General features: G+C 39.7%; 2 protein-coding genes across 4 annotated transcripts; one reads left to right on the top strand and one right to left on the bottom strand.

Annotated features, from left to right (window-relative positions):
- The first annotated feature begins 1612 nt into the window (after nucleotides 1-1612).
- On the top strand, nucleotides 1613-11911 carry LOC103999611 (5-amino-6-(5-phospho-D-ribitylamino)uracil phosphatase, chloroplastic). 3 transcript variants are annotated; one of them, XM_009421404.3, is made up of 12 exons: nucleotides 1613-1799; nucleotides 1912-2028; nucleotides 3048-3116; nucleotides 3200-3304; nucleotides 3804-3858; nucleotides 4589-4662; nucleotides 6452-6535; nucleotides 6613-6753; nucleotides 6850-6915; nucleotides 8641-8750; nucleotides 11074-11282; nucleotides 11504-11911. In XM_009421404.3, exons 1-11 carry the CDS (start codon nucleotides 1707-1709, stop codon nucleotides 11240-11242), a joined length of 1083 nt encoding a protein of 360 aa, XP_009419679.1. In that variant the 5' UTR covers nucleotides 1613-1706; the 3' UTR covers nucleotides 11243-11282; nucleotides 11504-11911. The 3 variants fall into 3 exon arrangements, with proteins under 3 accessions (XP_009419679.1, XP_009419677.1, XP_065028119.1); XM_009421402.3 differs by lacking the exon at nucleotides 11504-11911 and having other exon boundaries at nucleotides 11074-11379; XM_065172047.1 differs by lacking the exons at nucleotides 8641-8750; nucleotides 11504-11911 and having other exon boundaries at nucleotides 11074-11202.
- A 1177-nt stretch (nucleotides 11912-13088) lies between these two features.
- Nucleotides 13089-14590, bottom strand: LOC103999627 (cationic peroxidase 1). Its single transcript, XM_009421426.3, has 4 exons — nucleotides 14357-14590; nucleotides 14061-14252; nucleotides 13802-13967; nucleotides 13089-13708 (listed from the first exon to the last, which is right to left on the bottom strand). The coding sequence occupies exons 1-4, from the start codon at nucleotides 14579-14581 to the stop codon at nucleotides 13317-13319; spliced, it is 975 nt and encodes a 324-aa protein (XP_009419701.2). The 5' UTR covers nucleotides 14582-14590; the 3' UTR covers nucleotides 13089-13316.
- Between the last annotated feature and the right edge of the window lie 7056 nt (nucleotides 14591-21646).

The raw sequence follows: 21646 nt of genomic DNA, 5'->3' as shown, positions 1-21646 counted from the left end.
TGGTTACGTCAGAGGTGAGAGAAGCGAAGGGACTCCAACCCTCCGTTGTTTGACTCCCACATGCGTTCACGAGTAGAGGAAGAAGAAGATGGCACGTTATTGTGAGAGTTAAAGTGGGAAATTAGGTGATTAAACATTTGATCGATGTGGTGGATACCCGTGCAGGAACGTAGATCAACAGGGAGCTAATGGTGATCGATCGAATCGTCAAAGATACTGGCATTCGCCCACTGATTCTTTCGGCGAAAGAAGTCAATTGGTGGTTTGACTTTTTATTCATCTTGTCCACCGGAGTCAACGTCCGGTTTGGCATTTGGAATGCTAAGAGCTGAAGATTACTGAAGTATGGAATCCGATGAATTAAGGATCGAGTTTTTGATGGATGGATGGAGTGTTGGAGTACAATTTCTTACCGTGAAACACCATCCAAAAGAAATCAATGGCACGACACCATCACTTTCTTTTAGTGACATGACGTGGTTAGGGAATGGAGGAAAGATCTAAGCAAGGATACAGAGTTTGATCTTTTTACACAACATCCCACGATCTCTCTTGTGGCTTTAAGACACAAGTCTCTCATGAAGTTGACAGTTCTACAACACTAAAAGTAGCCAAAATATTGTGCTTCTTGCTGCACTTTCTTGCACATCGCCCTCACTCTTTGGATTCTGGAGTTCTCGGTATTCCTGAGCCGTGGTTGATGGTGGTAGTGGACAAGTTGTCTTCCTCCACCAAATGCTCATCAAAGCTTTGTGTGAACATGGTTCATGGAATTGGACAAGTTATCTCCATCCTCAAGTTTTCTTCCATTCAAAATTGTTGCTACTTCTGTCTTGAATAAAAATTCCATAAAACAAAAAAGAATGGATGAATTCCTGAAATATATTTTTTTTTAAATTTATTTTCTCATGAAGTATTCCCATTTTCAGAATTTCCCAATAATGTATTCTTTGCCTAATATATGAAGTATCATTGACTTCACCATCATCTATACCTAAGTGACAGTATTTTTATCTTATATTACAATGTTTTCAATAATATTAAAAATATTATTTTTATAAAAAATACTGTATTAAACACAATAATGTTTATACTATATCATGGTGTTTTCAATAATATCAATAAACCACTATAACGTAGTATAAAAATACTTAAACATAATATTTTTATTACATTATACTTTTTTTTTTAATACTACTGGAAACATCTGAACATAGTGTAAAAATACTATAATTGAGCCGATTCACTTTCGGTCCATTAAAAAAGAGAAAAAAAAATAGATAGGTTGTCGGATTATAAGTATTTTAGGTATTAGATTAAAAAAAAATGTTTCGTGCAAAAATCCAAAAAAATATTTTTTTTGAGAATTCATAAAAAATAATAAAAATAAATAATCTATATTATAAATGACTACTGTATATTTGTGGCAATATTTCACATGCATCCGAAATTGAGAAGGACGTGCACGGCAGTCTGATGTGAACAACTCTTGACTCGTCGAGTCAAACCTAATCCAAATGGATTCGCCCTGACCCGATCTAATCCGCGTGAACATAAGGGCAGGACCTTTTTGTAATTGTGACCACAGAAAAGCCCTAAAAATAATAAATGTGGCGGTGAACCTAAGAGCCGTCACGAGTCTCTCTCGCCCTCTTCTTCCCTGTTCTCTCTCTCTTCTCCTCTCGTGTCACTCATTCTCGAAGCCCATGGAGTGCAGCATTCGGAGCTCGTCTCTGGTGCCGCCGAGGCCGGCGTCTCGCCTCGGAACTTCCTCGGTACCCGCGAAGCCCCGATTAGTGGTACAGAGGCTTATTTCTCTGTTTCTTTCCTGAATTCCCTCTTTATGTTTTTTCTCCCCTCTGTGTTAACCTTTTTTGTGAGATATTTTCCTTATATATATTTTTTTTGAAGGGGTTGAAGCCCTCGATCGCCCGAAGTCGTCTGGTGTTCTGTAGAGCGGCTGGGTCTGATGACAAGGATTTGGGAAACGGGTTCCCGAGAGTCACCAGCAAGGTTTTCGTGGAGGAGGTGAGCGGCTCCGATTTCACTGTTCCTTCTAGCTCTTACCGCAGGATAATGCGATCGATTGGTTTTACGGTCGTCTGGTATGAACTGAGTTGTCCAAAAGCAGAATTCGGGATACTTGAATTGAATGCCTTAATTGGAGCAGCAAGCGACTATAATTGTGTTAGTTTGGATGGAATTGAATTGGTATGTTATGACTAGGAGCAAATCACGTGACCTTAAGCTGGGTCTGAATGGAATTCGTTTATTGAAGTCGTACTATTTATTGAATGCCTGATATAGCATCATTCTTCATGAAAACACTTGTACTCATTGTCTTTCTTTTAACACGGTATAATTCCTCTTTTTGTGTCACCCCAACCCAAAAAGCATCTTTGGTTTGGTTTAAATGACAGCACAATGGTAAATACATATACAATTTATTCAAATCTAACTTGATCCGCCAGTTATATATGCAACCCATACAATGTCTTGGTCGGGCTGAATTGGGTTGATACAATCTGATTGCATTTATTTATTCTAAATATGATTTTCTTTATTTTAGTAGTTAATTCAAATCTTAAACAAGAATACTACAGGAATAATAGGTGACTCAAAGCATTTCCTTTTTTTCTTTCCAAACATCAAAGGGTATTAAGGTATTCAATTCATTTCTATTATTTTACAAACAGAAAGCTAACTTTCAATTCAATTGAACTCAGTTTCAATCAACTGAAATCTATTTAATTATAATTAAGTTAAAGTTGATTAAGTTTTACATGAAGTTGGTTCCAATTAGAGTGTTAAAAGATGAGCTCTAAGCTTGGAATTCATTTTTATGGAATTTTAAAACCTAAATTCAGAGATTGATGGTGATGAGACAGCTTTTTGAAGATTAGCAAGAAAGGAACAACCGGGATTTCATATTTGATAAATGTAGCCTTGAATTTTATATCTTTCGTCTTTTTGTTGTATAATGACTTCTGCCTTTGGCTGTCACCATATTAATGAAAGTGGTTCAAGCCTGCATATGTTGGTTCCAGGCAATTGGAGCTGAATATGGAGAAGGTTTTGAGACGTTTAGAATGGATGGTCCACTAAAGGTTGATGTGGTAAGAATCTTGACTTCTTGTTCTTTGCAGTCTTGTGATATTCATTGTTGTGAGATAAAAATTGATGATGCTGATTTTTTTAGGATTATCTAAATGATAAATTGCAAGAGTGCTTTCTTCAACGGGTACGGCATGCCATGAAGCCAGATGAAGCATTTGGACTTATCTTCTCATGGGACAATGTTGTGGTAATTACTGAAACTCTTTTGGTATCTTTGTATCTCTTTGTTATCTTTTCTAGTAGAACCAAATCAATCATAGGCACTTGTTGCCAACATTTGTTGATCTGTACCTGTCATTTCCTGGAACCATCTAGCCCACTGTAGGCAAGTAATCTGATCCTGTCCATGCTTCAACATTTACAGTTGTTTGCAAAAGTAACAAACTGTGCTATATCAACTGTGACATTAGTTGAAAAACACCAGAACCTCCAGGGAAGTTCAACAGTGGAAAAGAGTTTAGTGAGAGCTTGGGCTTGACTTCAGAAGTTTAAGACCACAGTTTGGTCTTGTGAATAGCTGCAGCCTGATGATGCCTTATAGGTTCTATAGGAAGAGTGTCAAAAAGCTGCTATTTTCTTTAGAGTAGTTGCAACTTGCAAGTATCTTGGAGCATTTTTTTTCAGTGTCTTTTGCTTTTGTTTTTTGTGTATTGTATGACATGAGCATACTTTTGTTTTTGTCTCAGGCTGACACCCGATCTTTGAAATTGGATGCTTGGAGACAGCTTGCTTCTGAAGAGGGTATGTTTGCTGCTGATATAAGGATTATGCTGTTTTGTCACGCATTCAACATATTCAGTAGCATTTAGTGGTCCACAGAAAAAGCACGAGTATAATTAGTTTGTACCAAGATTATGGCATCAAAAGTGATGGTTCCTGGGTTTTGAAGGCTGTGAGCGAGTGGTGGGAAGGAGTTGGTATTTTACTAATTTTTTGTTTTCTTGTTTTTTCACAATCAAGAATCTGTTAAATTAATGATTGGGCAAGTCAAAAGAATGGGTGAACGAAAATACCTAAGTGCTTGACCAGGAGTCTTTGCATGACTGTATAATTTCCCACTTAAGTTCTCAACTCAGTTGTATTGGAGGTATCTGGTTATTGGATCATCTAGTTATTCATTCTTTTGGTCTACTAAAGCACCCTGGTTTTGGGAGATTGTATGTGTTTTAATGCATCTTTTTTCCTTCGAATCTCATTTGTTTCCCAGAACTTCGTGGTTGTGACCATTCTGTCAGTCTAATGCCTAATAATCTTGTACATAAATTCTAGAGATATTGGAATAGTTTGAACTAAAAGCAATTTGTTGTTTGCATGCCATTATCTACAAGGCACATAATGGATCCTGTATCCTGATTGGGACCACTTTTGGCATGATGTTTTCTTCATTGCAGTTGAATATTATCTTTGTGTTTTGCTCGATTGTTTTGGAGGTCTTATGCCGTTGCTGTTATTGTACCCTATTCTCATGCAGGAAATGAATTTTCAAGTGACAGACACATAAACAAGTTGATTCTTCATACAGCTGCTGATCATGTCCTTCGTAAGGTAAAGATCTATGCTTGGATAATTGTACTTCGGCCACTGATTTAGTGTAGTTGTTTTTCTAGATGTTGATCATGTCTTGAGTGGTAAGCAGAATAATGGCATATTGAATCTAGAACTTTGATGCACTAAAAGCATTTAATGTGTAATGTATTTGATTTATCTTAAGGGAGATGATTTCCTTCTAGGTATTTCTGGTGGAAATCCTATATGAAAATATCTGTATAATACATTGGCATTCAAGGACTTGTTCTTCATCAAACTGTTAAAAACACAGATGTGCTTGTAACTACACTATATTATTTGTCTGGATCTGCTTCTCCTCCAAAAGAAACCTGTAGCTACTACATATTTCTAAATACAACATTATTTTGATGGAAAATCATTCATTTTAGGTGATGCACTGATTGCTGATGTTTGCTGAAATGGCACAAAAATCATCCAATCTAAAACCCGAGCATGGTTGCTTTTTTTTCCTTATCTCTATTAGCCAGTGTGGGATTTTGGAGCCAATTTGAGTCAATATCTATATGAATTTGTGATGCCTTGATAAGGTGCACCTATGAAACTCAATGCACAAAACAGACTGATTTTGAACAGGTTACTAGAACCTGAAGGCATTGTGGCTGACTGAAGGTGTAAAGGTCATTAGTTTCTTTGTGTTATGATGTTATCATGAGTTAGGCTGAACAAAGTGAGATATTTATAAAGCTAGTCCGATAATTTGGTTAGTTTTGGGTTTTCCTTTAGGGCCTTTGACCTTCATATTTGGTGGACATTGGAGCGGCCACTGCAAAGACTGAACTAATTTCTTCTAGTGGATTCTGCCTCCCCCTTGTCTCTTGCCTCTTTATGCTTCTCTTCCTTAATCTTTCTCTTGTATCCTTTCTCACTTATAATATACTGTTTCATGGTATTGCTACATTCTTTTAAAACTCCAGTTCAACTAGGTTACATTAGAATTTGCTTGAAAACAATACGATCAGCTAAGGACTAAAAAAGATGGAAATGTTATTGACTCACACAGAGCTAAGATTGATGTTCTGATGGCGATTGTCCAAGCTTTAAAAAATTGGCTGACCCAGATCAGGATTAATATACTATATATATGGGTTTGGTCATCAGCTTTACTTTAGCAGAGATGTAACATTGCTACACTGATATTGATGTCTTTATGCATTTTTTTCGCCTGACCTTGCTACATTGATATAAAGGTATCAACTAGCTTGGTTGATAAGGACTTTGAGAGTTTATCGCAAGATATTAGTCTCAAATCCCGTCTTTGTCACTTACCCTTTGCAAAAAATGAAAAAAAATATTTCTTGAATACATGCTAGCTTTAATAAGGGAATTTCAAATGAATGACAAAACTTTGATTTTTTGGAGTTTTTAGAGATTTTAGTTTTAGCTTATTTAACTAAAATTTGAAAGGACAGATTGTGAACTGACATCTGGTGCTTGGTTGCATGTCTTTACAAATTCTACCAAATATAACTATCACAAGAGTGCATCTTGTCATTTTAGGCTGACTAAGCACAAATCAGAAGAAGTTTTATATCTTCCATAGAAATTACTAGGAGCAGCTAAGAATTTTTTTTGTATCATCTCAATTAAATTCTGAGTATGTCATGCTCCTATAAAATGGCAACCAAATAGACCAATGCTGTTGTCGATCCTGTGTTTTTTCTTTGAGTAGTTTTTCTTTTCTTGGTATCAAATAAGAATTTTTAATATATAGAGCTGCATTCATTAGTAAATGACTGATGTTGCAGGATTCTTTTTGAGTTTCCAGGTTTTGTGCTGGGAGGAAGAAGAAAGTGAATTGGAAAGATTGAAGTCACGGCTGTCACAGTTATACTATGAGAATCTTATTAAGGTATGTTTCTCCTTATTACATGCATGACCGTCAATGAATTCTCTATGAGCTAGTTACAAACTTTTTTGCTTGTCCAGCTAGATGCACCAGTTGAAGGATTAAAAGAGTGGCTAGATGCAGTCCATACAGCAGGCATCCCTTGTGCCATTGTATCATGTCTTGATCGAAGATATATGCACGAGTCCTTGCAGAAAATGGGGCTTAAAAAGTATTTCCAGGTGGATTTTATGCAGAACTCCACTCGTCCTTTACTTTTTATATATTTTTTTTGATGCAGCCATCAAGGCTTGATGGCTGCTTCTCATGGCATGTAGGCTATTGTGACTGAAGAGGATGGAATGGAGTCTATAGCTCATCGATTCCTCTCAGCTGCAGTAAAGGTATTTGCAAAACTTAAAACTTGATGTCAATACAAATTTACATCTCTTTTTCTTTTTCCCGTGGATGTTTAATTTCATTCTGAATTCTTACTAGGCTGTATTATCATCTCTATAATGAAGATGCTGTTTTAAGATTCTCTTAATTGATGATGTTGCTTAATGTCACAATGGCCAATATTATATAAAGTAAAAACTCAAACCTTTACCCTGAGAGAATAACCCAAATGTTGGATAATTACTAATCTGTTTCCATTTTACTGCAAAAATTTAATGAAGTATTAATCTTTGCCCTGAGACTAGTTCAAAAGTGGGATAAATTTCTCACTTTACTGGTTATTTTTTTGACATTAAACTGGATGGAAGCCCAAGGGAAACAATGGATTATTAAGCATGGGTCAATGTGAAAAGATAATTTGTGACAGATTTAAAAGTAACTTAGTTATCCTTGTATAGTCAACCAGCTATGGTGCAGTGCAGACAGTCAACTGAAAGAGAAATAACTAATAAGCTACTACTTAAAAACAATATCAAGTGTCATGCTAAATCAAGTAAATTCTTATTCTACAGAACTAAAATTTAGAAAAACAATATATAAACAAAAAAAAGGGGCCAAATTAAACATTATAATAAACACATACAAATTCAACAAAAAAATAATTAAAACACATTCTTGGAGTTGTCATATTTTCATTGGCACCTCGAGATTTTAATTCATTTTAAACCCATCATGGATCAAGATTTTTTTCTCCAAATTGTTGCTTTTCATTGCTTCTGAGTTCAAGGGTGAAAACTACTGAATTCATGGTTCTTGACTCTTGGCCACTTCAAGAAGCCGACATACTCCAGATTTTCTTTTGTCATTTTTCTTAATGATAAATAATCTTATCTCACTTCCGCTGGCCTTATCTAATTACCTAATATCATCTGCTCATTGACTTGATGAACACCTGTCAGCTGATTGAATTGTCACAATACCATTATCCTGCTGTGTCGCCAGCCTGCTTCCTCTCCAGCACAGCTACTAATCTTAGAACAAAATGGAGCTACTGTTGCAAATATTGTCTTTTTCAGCATCTTCAAACAACTGAATTCTGATTACAGTGTTCAAGTTGGCATTACCTTCCTGCCAACTTCCTACCGGGATTGACATGTCACTCCTATTAGCCACTCTAATTGACAGGGTGCCTTGGTCTAGTAGCTAGGATGGGTTTGAAGTTAAGGTGTTGTAAATGGTAGTGGAAGAATGATGCAAGGGTTGGTTGTTGAGTTCTCATGGTGGCATGCTTGGCAGATGTGGCAAATGAAACAGTAATCCTGGTACAGAATTTAGTCCTTGTGGGATCTCTACTGTGTTTATTTCACACTCAGGTTATCTGAAATCTAAAATATCTTATATGCATTACATGTCTTTTACTTTCAACTAAAGATATTTACATAAGTTCCTGTTTTCTCTTTCCCAAATTGGGTGACTCAATATGTGGACTGTAAATTCAATATAAAATTTGTAGACAATTTGGTTTGTGATTTTTTTTTTCACTTCCAATGTTGTGGGATATACATTTGTTTTCAGTATTTGAGTTGCATGTATCTTATTCTTTCTTTCTCTGGAATTTAAGATATTAGGAGCAACATTAGTATACTTCTTGCCATGGTGGCTAATTGTTGTGTCCAAAATAATGTGTTGCTATATTTTAGTTGGTTGATGTTCTTCATTTTCCGTGTTAGATGGATAGAAAGCCCTCCAAGTGTATTGTATTCGAGGATGATCCTAGAGGCATTACTGCTGCCCATAACTGCACAATGATGGCTGTAGCTCTGATTGGTGCTCATCCTGCGTACGTTTGTTTCATCTTTCTTAACAGTTTGATTGCATTTAGATTACTTGATTGTAATGTACCTTCAAAGTGCGTCTGTTATTTGATATGCTTAATACCCACTTTAAACTTATGATTCTGAGTATTCAATTGCGATATGTAGTAATTAATAAATTCTTATCAGGTACTAGCAAGAATCCACTATAGTTGGCTAACCCACGTGCCTTCAGATCAGTTATTGCTTGCAACTAGTTATTGTTCCCGGCAAATCTTTTAAAGCGTTAACCTTGAACTCTTCAGTTATTTGGATATAGCAACTGCATTGAAGTTGTAGATTGTAGTATGAACTTATTGGGTGTGACGAATGGGACTAATCACATAAAGAGAAGACTGTTGTTAACCAAGTCACGACGAGCATGCCATATATGAGAATTGTTTAGATGGATAGCTTAATTATCTGGGGATCAAAGTATATTCACCTGTATTGGTTGGTAGAGACCGGTATTTACTGATCAAACGGTCAATCAAGAAGTGGACTAAGGGATTTAACCTGATTTGGTCCAGTATGGGCTTGTACTGTCTAATAAGCTCACTGTACTGAGTTTATCTAGGGGTAACCAGACTGGTTTCAAATTGTACCACCTAATACCAGTATTGTTTTTTAATTTCAGCCACTTGTCACTGTCCTTTCTTATTCTTTTTCTTTCTTTCTTTCTCTCACACATGCTCTCTCCCCTCCTCCCCGTTGCACCATTGTTGCCACCGCCTCCTCCCATTGCCACTGCTGCTGCCAGCTCCTCTGAGTCACCATCTCCTCCTCTGCCTCCTACTGGTAGTCTCCTTCTCTGCCTCCTTTTCTCTACCTCCCTTCTTCTCACCCTCCTCTTTGGTCCAAAAGATATCAATCCATAGTGAGTGTTAGTACATTGATTTATACCAATACCATATCAATCTGGCCGCAATCAGTGTTTGGCTGAAGATCAAGATTTTAATTACTGTGGTGGATTATACACATATTATGCATCTTACAGTGTTGAAATAAGAGGGACATGAAATGTGACAGATCTGCTGGAACTTGATAATAAGTAACAGTGATTGAGGACTGTAGGCCCTTTTGTTCCTTGGGTGTGGGTTGAGGTTAGCGGCGTAATAAACATGAGATTGCACATGAACTAATTAGCTGAGGTGATGAAGGTGCAATCTTTGCAATCTTCATCAGAGATCAGAAGGTTTGGTTGCTGATCAGGAACACTGGCATGCTGTAGTGAGGGCCGTTGTCTGCCTCATTAATAAAGTGAGGAGGGATGACTTATGGCAAGTAAAATATGAATGACTTGAAAATTACCAAAACTAAGGTAACATAGCAAGTTGGTGACCGGAGTAGTTGTGTTTCACTTTTAATTTTGTGATGTGAGCAAAGTGAATCTAGGACTAGGAACAATAAATATGTAGGGCGTGATAGACAAATTGTCTACATTATTGCCATCTTGGAGTTCCAAAATATGTTACATGGGATACCTAACAGATGAAAGTAATTAAAAAAGCAATATCTTCAGCCAGGGCAGCTATAGCTTGGTCATGTAGAATGAAGATATAGTAACCATGGATGAGACATCGCTGACCTCTAAAAGAAATTTGGACAAACATGCTGTGAATTTATTGATTGTCAGAGAAGGTGTTATACAGCAACTGATATACTTATAATAGTTCAGTTGCTTGACAAGTAACTGGAGGTTGCTTTTGAGAGTATCTGTGGGCCCATAATAAGGTTCCGAGGCCAGTTAAGAAAACCACCCCAATTTAGATGAGGGCATTCTTCATCACTTACAAGGGCAGCCAAGAGTGGTCTAATGGTGCATCTGTGGCACAGTTTAGTACAGGATATTGCTGATATTTTTTTTGCATTCCAATTCATAGTTGTGAACCATATATTTCATCATTTCTGGCACTTGGGAAGAGGGCTTTCACAGTTTAGATTTTTGCTTTCTATAATGGATTTATCCTCCTTAGAAATTGAGCTGAAAAGAATTTTTCACTTCACTGTTATCTGTTCTAATATTAACAGACCGATCATTGAGGGTTACCTTGAGATATGACAGTCTTATATGAGACCCCTATAGTATGTGAAAATAACTGGAGTATTATTAGAACATGGAGTTCCTTCTCCATCCTGTCAATCAATGGGCTTTTATAAGGAAAACTTACATGATGTTGTGTTCCGTAGTCTTCTTTTGCTTTGTTTCCGTATGATTTTTGGATGGTCTTTCATCACTCCACTGAAATTTGTTTACTAGATAGCTATTGTCGTAAAAGTGACTGTAATCTCTCGCTACTCTTTCTGCAGGTATGAGTTGGTACAGGCCGATCTTGCTGTTGCTAGCTTTAGTGAGCTCTCTGTGATTAACCTTAGAAGATTATTTGCTCACAAGGGATCAAGTTTTATGGATTTGCAGAAGCAGATAATAGAGAAATCACCACCGAAAAGAAAGCTCATGACCGATACAATTTATTAATTTTCCCCCCCCTTCTGCACGTCTCTTCTTTTTGGTTCAGGTAAAGAAAAGCCCTGTACATATCACTTTTCTTTGAAGCCCTCCAATAAGCATTTTTGCAAAACGATTCAAATATGAGAAAATAAGTTTTTTCTCTCTCTCTCCCCCTTTATTGACATTGTGTCTCTTGTTATGCCTTATTCTATTTTATCGTTTTCTTGGGGCATTTGTTTGGAAGTTATAAATTGCTCATATGGTTCTATTATTTTTTCACGCAATAAGCACATCATTGTCAAAGCATCGGAGAACAAAAAGGTGTACACTGGAACCTGTCATTCCATGAATGATGGGATGGGATGGGATGGAATGGAAGATCGAAGCTATGGGAATTGTCAATCAGGTGGGTTTCACTCACCTGGAATCTGCCATTCCTACCGACCGAGTTGGGTACTTGAAATCATGTGCCACGCCTCCCATTGCACTTCAAAATGAGTTGATGACAATTAGTTTTCCAGTGCGACAGGTGTCCAGTTTATAGTAATTTGAGAGGAGAAATGTTGTCCTCTTGCTAAACTTTTGGGTGTAGAAGTTCATGGAGTTCTTTTTTCTGTTAATATAATTTGAATTAAATTCTATAGTTAGAATTTTGATAAGAATCAATATAATGAAGTGGATCTCCTGTTTGACTTAGTTTTGTAGTTTAAGCTTGTAGAATAATAACAATGATCATAGAGTTTAAACATTGTGTGCTGACGGCCATTTGTGGTTGCCACCATCAAAGGTATCCACCGTACACTCGCATCTCCGTCGACGGCATCCTCCGCGACCCCTGGTTTGCCAGGGACATTGACCTCGACCAATTGCTGGCTCTGGTACCCCCCAACAGTAGCAAGATCCACCGTCGTATCGGTGGCGGTGAGCTCAATGTCTTTGACCTCATAAGACCCTTCGTGTCCGGGCTCGACCTTTCTGACTTGTTCACGGATCCAGCCTCGGATCGGGAGCGGTTCACGTCTAGCGAGCCGACGGACCGAATCATGGATCGAGTCGAGGAGGTGGGGGAGACAGAGGGCTTGGCGGTGAGGAGGGCGGGCGAGAGGGGGTGGGGGAGACAGAGGGCTTGGCGGTGAGGAGGGCGGGCGAGCCGACGGACCGAATCATGGATCGAGTCGAGGAGGTGGGGGAGACAGAGGGCTTGGCGGTGAGGAGGGCGGGCGAGCCGACGGACCGAATCATGGATCGAGTCGAGGAGGTGGGGGAGACAGAGGGCTTGGCGGTGAGGAGGGCGGGCCAGAGGGGGATGGGGGAGGTGATCGAGAGGAAGAACGGGGATTTCGTGCTACCAGTGGAGGTCTACAGGTTTGCCGACGATGTGTTGGTGGTGGAGGTGGGCGATAATGCAGTTCGAAGCTTCTGGAAAGAGAAGCTGAGGCCCGCGTTGAGTGGTGCAGTTCACCTCGGTTTGTGAGCCACGGGGCTACGGGTTTGCATGTACGATTTGGGCTAATTATCGATTATTTTATAGCTAGATATTTTTAATATTAAAAAAAAATTAAATTTAAATATTTATAGTTATTAAAAAATATTTAATCTCATAACATTGCTCAAATATAAGATTAATAAGGTCTAACTATGTTGAAACATTCGGTAAAATCTAAAATGAGGATTAAATCGAGAAGAGTTAATTATATATTATATCATGTAGTTAGTTACTTTTAATATCTCGATATTTATATTTTTTTAAATTATATTGAGATAGGATTAAAAAGATAATTTCATAGGATTAAAAATAAAGAAAGAAAAAATTTTGTTGAAATAAAAGGTTTAAATGTTTCATAAATATAGAAATCACTATAAGTCTTAAAAGTATAGGAATTAGAATAATATGCAATTAGACCCATAGAGAAAGGCATCGATAAAATATACCTTATGTCACCGTCCCACTCTAAAAAGCTCACATGTCTTGGTAATGGTTATGACATTTTGCCCTTCTCTTAAGCTAAATGCCAAAACATGGAGCCAGAGAACTGCTGGAACATGCAAATGCAAATGCAAATGCAAATGCAAATGCACAACAGCGTACCCCATGGATTTCTTAGTTGATCTTCCTACAGTTGATCCTGATCTCTCCGCTCCTACCAGTCAAAGGACTAATGCTTGCCATCTTCACCATGGCGCTGGCGAAGTCGCTGAAGAACTTGGCAGAGTTCGTGGCGTAGGAGCCGACTTGAGACTCCACCGACCCTCCTCCATTCATGAACAGCTGCTGGTCCGAGTGCAGGAGCCCTCTCTCCCTCACCAGATTGGCGTAGTAGTCATTGTCGAACACGGTCGGCGTCGTCGAGTCGAGCGGCGACTGCTCGTTGTCGCCGCCAGAGCTCGAGCAGTTCGACCGCAACGACGACGCAAAGGAGGGGTCGATGTTCGTGTCGGTGTAGATTCGGGCTCGGAACTGGAAGCACCGGGCTTGACCTATCGTATGAGCCCCTGCAGGTATTATCACATGCAGCTTACTCGATCGAATGGAGCTCCAGAATTGGATGTAAGGTGGGGTGAGGAATGGCTGTGACGGAGAATTACCGGAGAGGGCTGCCATGTCGGAGGCGCTAAGGCCTTTGCCGGAGAAAGAAGAGATGAGAGTGCGGAGGTCGGCGGTGGGACCGGGGATGTCGGTGTTCGCGGAGCTCAAGCTTGCGGTGGTGGAGTCTCTCCTGCCCAATTCAACCGTCCATGCCGGTCCTCCTAACTGCGAGATGTTTTCCCCGTAGCAGATTAATAAGACTTGAAGCCTTCTATTTTACTACAATTACGGCAGCGAAATGGGGTCACGAGATCCAACCGCGACGACCGAGTCGCGAGCAGCGACGGCGACGATGTCGGCGCAGGACACGACTTGCTTGCAGGCGCTCTCCAGCTTCGACTTGATGGCGTCGATGACCTCAAATCCTCTCAGGGAGTTGTTGTTGGGGTTGGCGGTCTTCTCCCCTGTGAAGGTCGAAGTGTCATCCAGCAATAAAGAAGCATCACATCCCTGCGAGCGAGCAACACATCGTCCATTAATCCTCCTCTGGTTGATCCTAATTGTGCGCTTGTGATCTAAATAGAAGCCTAATCAAGCTAAAGAAGAAGACTTGCTTGAACAAAGCAGTCGTGGAAGTGAAGCCTGAGCAAGGAAGCACCCATGCGGCGTTCCCTGGCCACTGCTGCTCTCACGGCGGTGCGAATGATGGAGAGAGCATTCGGGCATGAGGTGTTGTAGAACGTCGGCGACAGCTGAGCTGAAGCTAATGGAACGAAGAAGAAGCTGATGATTAGCGAGCACAAAGCGATACTGCAAGATAAGCCCCGGAACGAAGCCATTTCTGTGCAGGGAGGTCAGCACCTGCTCCCGTTTCTTATTAATAAATACCTGGCTGCCAATCATGACTGGTCTTCCCTTTGAAAGTTCTTCAAACAGGGAAATCACAAAGAAATACAACCAACAGGAAAAGCCAAACCTTTGACCAAATCTTCTATCCACAACCACACACACAAATCCAAATCAATTCAATTAGTACTATCAAGATGGAAACGTCAAATACTTGACAGGAAAAGCCAAACCTTTGACCAAATCTTCTATCCACACACACACAGAAATCCAAATCAATTCAATTAGTACTATCAAGATAGAAACGTCAAATACTTGAGGTGCCACCTATACGTATGTAGATCGAGATCTAAAGATGTTTTATGATCGTTTTATGATCAGATCCCCTCTCCCACACACACGTGCCACCTACATGTAGATCGAGATCGAAAGATGTTCAGATCCCCCCCCCCCCCCCCACACACACACAAATACTTGAGGTGCGACCTATATGTAGATCGAGACCGAAAGATATTTCATGATCAGATCTCCCACACACACACACACACACATGGAAACGTCAAATACTTGGCACCTATATGTAGATCGAGATCGAAAGATGTTTCATGATCAGATCCCTTTGATGCCCAAGTAAGTAATCCGAGATATATGAATTCAATCATCAATAGTAAAAAAGAGTATACTTAGCAGTAAATGGATAAAATATTTTATAAAATATTCTTTTAGGAGATAATTTTTAATCATTTTTAATAATATCAATTTGGTCCTTTGTTCATATAGGTGACAAGGGTGGAAACAACCTATAACTATTTGTTTTGGACTTGTGTCCATGCAAGCAGATCGGTGAGGGGTAGCTTTTGTCTTCTTTCAGTTTGGACGCTACATGGAGGATATATGTCAAATGATGATTTATCGATAATATCCTCCGTATCATTTGTCTCGCCCAAAGCTATGCTTCAAAAGCTCTTTGGCAAGGGTCTTGAAGCACAATATCTGGTCCATCAGATACGTTAGTCTTATACTACCTTGATTGCTTATTTGAAGAGGAGCAAGGGTGCTTGATTAATGTACTTTGTGTTAGGATCAAGAGCACTAAGAGAGGGGGGGGGGGGGGGGGTGTATTAGTGCAGCGAAAAACTTTCGACGATTTAAAATGATGGTCGTACTATAAAAGCGATTTCGGTATGAAAGTCGATTCGAAAATTGCTTTAACTTAGATTAGGCGAAGTGTAGTTAAAGTAAAGCTATGGAGGTAGTTTGAAGTTAAGATAGAGAACAGAAAGTAATTGCAAACTGAAATACGACGTTCGTATGATAAAAGTGATTTCGGTATGAAAGCCGATTCAGAAGTTGCTTTAACTTAGATTAGGCGAAGTGCAGTTAAAGTAAAGCTATGGAGGTAGTTTACAGTTAAGATAGAAAACAGAAAATAAATGCAAATCGAGATTTAGAGTGGTTCGGTCAATCTTGACCTACATCCACTTTTGGCTTCCTCCTCCGATGAAATCACCGACGTCCACTAGAGGCATTCATTCAATAGGCGAAGGCCAACTATCCTTTTATAGTTTCACTCCTTTTGACGGGCTTAGGAGACAACCCTTATAGAATTTTCTCTCCTCTCTTGAAAGATAAAAACTTGGAAGAAAAGAGGGAGGAGAACTTCTAGTCTTTACAAAACTTTTGAACTCTAAAAATCATAGAGTAAGATTGGATTTTCAGTGCCTTTTTTGTTCCCCTTTCATGCAGGAAAGGGTGGGGTATATATAGGCCCCAAACTAGTTTGAATTTGGAGCTCAAAAATGTCACCTCCCGGATTTTTGGGGTCCTGGCGGTACTACCTCATGACTGGGGCAGTACAACCGCTTGGTAGCTCGGAGATCGAGCCTCTGGGCGGTGCCATCGCCTGTCAGGGGCGGTTGCACCGCCTACTCTCGCTCGGAGACTGAGCCCAAGTGGTGCCACCACTTGACTGGGGCGGTTGCACCGCCCAATCTTGCTCGGAGATTGAGCCCAAGTGGTGCCACCGCTTGACTGGGGCGGTGCCACCACCTGACTGGGGCGGTTGCACCGCTCAGCTTTCTTGGGAGACCATCTCCTGGGCGGTGCCACCGCCTAGCAGGAATTTTGGTCCGAATGGGTTGATCCATTCGGCCCAATTTGGGTCTGTCAAGGGCCCAATTGCCCCCAGATTAAGTTAATGAGATCACCTCCCATTCCTAACTTAATCTACATGCTAACTACGATATTTCTTAAGACATTTACTGCAACTTGCTCTGGTGCGTCAATCGCTTCTTCCAGCGAGCTTCCGGCGAACATCCGATGAACCTTCGGTGATGCTCCGACGGACTTCCGGCAAACTCCTGGACTTACGACGATCCACTTGGAGAGTTCCGATGAGCTTCTTTGGCAAGCTCCTGGACTTCTCGGATTTGTTCCCGTAGAACCTCTGACGACCGTCCGGACTTCTGTCGAACTCTCGAACCCCCAACCTGATCATGGTCTTGACTCTGGCGTAACTTCTGTTGCATGTCTTACTTCCATCGTAGTTAATCCTGCACATGTAAAACAAAACTTCAATCAAGATAATTAATCCTAAGTAATTAACCAAGTTATCCGGTATGTCATTGGTCTTTCGACGCTTTGTCCAATTATTTGGCACATCGTCCTCTCCTATGGCCTATTGTCAATCAGCCAGTTGACTTCATAACTCCGATATCCTAGGCACAATACCCGCTCTTCTTGGCCCGATGCCCGAGTCCATGGCATGAAGCCTTCTGTCGATACGTCGACTGATCTACCGGCTCGACGTCCAATCTTTTGACATGTTCCTCCAGCATAACATGATTTTTCCTGCTATAATTGTCTCATCTTGATCGAAGCATCCTACATCACTCAAAACGTAGATTAAATCATAAACATATATCAAGTGGTTTCATCATCAAAATACGAGATTCAATACTTTGGGCACATATAAAAAGGGGGGTTGGGAGCTTGTCCTCTCCGCCTCGAGCAACGAGGTAGTCAGCACATCTCGACTAGCCTATATCGACCAGAAAGAGGATCGGCACCCAACTGTTGAATCTTGGATTTTGATGATGAAGTCAATTGTCAATTGTTATCTAATCCATATGTTGAGATAAGTGTGCAGGATTAACTACGATGGAAGAAAGACATGCAGTAGGAGTTGCGCCGGAGTCAAGACTTTGATCACGTTGGGAGTTCGAGAGTTCAATGGAAGTCCGGACGGTCGTTGGAGGTTCTGCGGGAACAAATCCGAGAAGTCCAGGAGCTTGCCAAAGAAGCTCGTCGGAACTCGCCAAGTGGATCATCGCAAGTCTAGGAGTTTGCCGGAAGTCCGCTGGAGCATCGTCGAAGGTTCGTTGGATGTTCGCCGGAAGTTCGCCGGAAGCTCGCCGGAAGAAGCGATTGACGCACTGGAGCAAGTTGTAGTAAATATCTTAAAAAATATCATAGTTAGCATGTAGATTAAGTTAGGAATGGGAGATGATCCCATGAACTTAATCTGGGGGCAATTTGGCCCTAGATAGACCTAAATTGGGTCAAATGGATCAACCTATTCGGACCAGAATTCCTGCCAGGCGATGGCACCGCTAGGGTCGGCGGTGGCACCGCCCAAGAGATGGTCTCCCAGGAAAGCTGGGCAGTGCAACCGCCCAGGTTAGGTGGTGGCACCGCTTAGAGGCTCAGTCTCCGAGCTACCAAGCGGTTGTACCGCCCTAGTCAGGCGGTAGTACTGCCAGGACCCCGGAAATCCGGGAAAAGATATTTTTGAGCTCCAAATTTAAACCAATTTGGGGCCTATATATACCCCACCCTTTCCTATATGAAAGGGCACCAAAAATCTAATCTTAATATGTGATTTTTAGAGCTCAAAAGTGTTGTAAAGGCTAGAAGTTCTCCTCCCTCTTTTTCCAAGTTTTGATCTTTCAAGAGAGGAGAGAAAAGTTTGTAAGGGTTGTCTCCTAAGCCCATCAAAAGGAGTGAAACTGTAAAAGGGTGGTTGACCTTCGCCTATTGAAGGAAGGCCTCTAGTGGAAGTATGTGACCTCATCGGAGGAGGAAGCCAAAAGTGGATGTAGGTCAAGATTAACCGAACCACTCTAAAATTACGGTGCTCTCTAGTTTGCATTTCTTCTTGCTGCTTACCTTACTGCAAACCTTCATATATGCTTTACTTCCTTATTACTTTTTCTACACTCCTTTACGAACTCGCTTTCAAGTTAAGTTTCTGAAAACGGTTTTACGTCGGAAACGATTTCATCGTACGAACGTAATTTTAATCGTCAAAAGTTTTTCACTATACTAATTCACCCCCCCCCCCCCCCCCCCCCCGCCGCTCTTAGTGCTCTTGATCCTAATAATTGGTATCAGAGCATGGTTAACTCTCAAACGGATTAAAACCCAAGAGAGATGGCATACGCCGGAAACCAAGAGAGCCACTCTATTACACGTCCACCCATATTCAATGGGACGGACTACACCTATTGGAAGACCCAAATGAGGATCTTCCTTATTTCAATGGATTTTAAACTTTGAAATCTTGTCGAAAATGGATTTTTGAAGTCTTCTCTTCCAATGATCGATTGGAATGAATTGGAGAAGAAGACTTTCACTCTTAATGCAAAGGCTATGAATGCCTTATTTTGTATGCTTGATAAAAATGAGTTCAATCGTATTTCAGTTTGTGAAACCATGTTTGATATTTGGCATACACTCGAAGTGACTCACGAAGGCACAAGTAGAGTGAAAGAGTCAAAAATCAATCTTTTGATACATTCTTTTGAACTTTTCCGAATGAAACTGAGCGAGATTATTGGCGACATGTACACCTGTTTCACGGATGTCGTCAATGGTCTAAAAGGACTCGACAAAAATTTTTCGGATTTTGAGCTCGTAAATAAGATTCTAAGATCCCTTCCTAAGAGTTGGGATCCTAAAGTCACTACTATTCAAGAGGTTAAAGACTTAAACAACTTCCCTCTTAAAGAACTAATCGGGTCATTAATAACATATGAAATGACTTACAAGGCTCATGAAGAGCAAGAAGACATCCTTCCAAAGAACAGGAAGGATATGACACTTAGAACTTTAGATGACCACTTGAGAGAAAATTCAAGTGATGAGGACTGTGACGATGACTTGGCACTTCTAACAAGGAAATTCAAAAAAATTATTAAGAAAAACAAGTTTAAAAATGACACAAAAAATAAATTTGAACCCAAAAAGGACCAAGTTATTTACTACAAGTGCAAAAAGCCGGGACACTACAAAAGTGATTATCCCTAAGCCAAGAAGAGAACATCAAAGAAGAAGGCGCTCAAAGCAACGTGGGATGACTCGAGCGCGTCCGAAGAAGAGGAGTCCAACACCGAGCAAGTTGCTCATTACGCCTTAATGGCCATCGGAGAGGAGGTAACAAATTTAATTGATGCAGATTTATCATTTGATGAATTATTGAATGCCTTCCATGACTTATTTGATGAATGTAAAACAATTAGTAGAAAATATAAATTGCTGAAAAATAAGCATGATAGTCTTGTTAGCAATTTTGATAAATAAAAAACTGAATATCATGATAGTTTAGCTCAATGTGAAAAATGTCATGACCTAGAAACTCTCCAAAAGGAGAACTTACTACTTAAGGACGCCTTGAAGAAATTCGAGGTTGGTAGCAAGTCTTTAAACATGATCCTTACAAATAAGGGTCACGTTCCCAAAAGAAGTGGAATCGGATTTGTGAGAAGTCCTTACCAAAATCCAACCACCTTTATAAAAGGCCCTATCTTACATGTTCGGCACCAAAGCAAATGCAACTTTTATTGCAAACATGGACATAAAACGTATCATTGTCCATTCAAGAAAATTAGCCCGAACACACTGATTTGGGTTCCTAAAGGAACCATGATAAACTCTATGCAACATAATAAACAATGTAGATTAGTTTTTGAGGCACCCAAAAGTAAATGGGTACCTAAAAATTATCCTTTCTTGTAGAGACATACACAATCACAAGCTAGGAGCAAGAGATGGTACCTTGATAGTGGATGCTCAAGGCATATGACCGGAGATCCATCTCAATTCTCTAAGCTCACTAGCATAGACGAAGGCTATGTCACATTCGGAGACAACAACAAGGGTAAAATCATTGGCAAAGGAACCATAGGTAACAAATCTAACTTCTTTATTGAATATGTTTTGTTAGTTGATGGTTTAAAACATAACCTCTTGAGTATTAGTCAATTATGTGATAAAGGATATATCGTCAAATTCGAATCTAATGCTTGCATCATTGAAAAACCACATAAAAACACATCTATGATTGTATTAAAACAGAATAACGTATACACCATTGACATCAATGATCTTTACAATGAAATGCGTTTCTTGGTTTTGAATGAGGATGCTTGGTTTTGGTATAGGAGATTAGGTTATGCTAGCATGAAACTAATCATTCAAATATCATCCAAAGAACTTGTACGAGGAATTTCTCATATCAAGTTCATCAAAGATAATGTGTGCGATGCTTGTCAATTAGGAAAATAAATTAAGAGTAGTTTCAAATCTAAGAATCAAATAAACACATCTAGGCCCTTACAATTGATCCATATAGACTTGTTCGAACCAATCTCTATATCAAGCCTAGGAGGTAGCAAATACGCCTTCGTCATTGTAGATGACTATAGTAGATACACATGGACTTATTTTTTGAAACATAAAAATGAATACTTTAGATATTTCACCAAGTTTTGTAAACTTGTTCAAAATGAAAAGGGTTGTATGATTTCATCATTTCGAAGTGATCACGGTAGTGAATTTCAAAACCGTGACTTTCAAGAATTTTGTGAATCTAATAGATACAACCACAACTTCTCTACTCCAAGAAATCATCAACAAAATGGAGTAGTAGAAAGAAAGAATACAAATTTACAAGAAATGGCAAGAACAATGTTGAATGAACATAGCCTACCCAAATATTTTTGGGCCGAAGCCGTAAACACTGCATGCTATATTTTGAATAGAGTTCTTGTAAGACCCTT

The sequence above is a fragment of the Musa acuminata genome, chromosome BXJ3-10 (assembly GCF_036884655.1).
Source record: "Musa acuminata AAA Group cultivar baxijiao chromosome BXJ3-10, Cavendish_Baxijiao_AAA, whole genome shotgun sequence".
NCBI lineage: Eukaryota > Viridiplantae > Streptophyta > Magnoliopsida > Zingiberales > Musaceae > Musa > Musa acuminata.
Note: the sequence above shows the minus strand (reverse complement) of the source record. Positions and strands in the feature narration are given on the sequence as shown.

Bases quoted from the DNA above. Each gene is read 5' to 3' on its own strand.
- LOC103999627 (XM_009421426.3), bottom strand. From the start codon at position 14,581: ATGGCTTCGTTCCGGGGCTTATCTTGCAGTATCGCTTTGTGCTCGCTA. The intron at 14,253-14,356 runs GCAAGTCTTCTT...GCTCGCTCGCAG, and splicing joins TCCACGACTGCTTTGTTCAA to GGATGTGATGCTTCTTTATT. The intron at 13,709-13,801 runs GTAATTCTCCGT...TAATACCTGCAG, and splicing joins CGACATGGCAGCCCTCTCCG to GGGCTCATACGATAGGTCAA.
- LOC103999611 (XM_009421404.3), top strand. From the start codon at position 1,707: ATGGAGTGCAGCATTCGGAGCTCGTCTCTGGTGCCGCCGAGGCCGGCG. The intron at 6,536-6,612 runs GTATGTTTCTCC...TTGCTTGTCCAG, and splicing joins ACTATGAGAATCTTATTAAG to CTAGATGCACCAGTTGAAGG. The intron at 8,751-11,073 runs GTACGTTTGTTT...CTCTTTCTGCAG, and splicing joins CTGATTGGTGCTCATCCTGC to GTATGAGTTGGTACAGGCCG.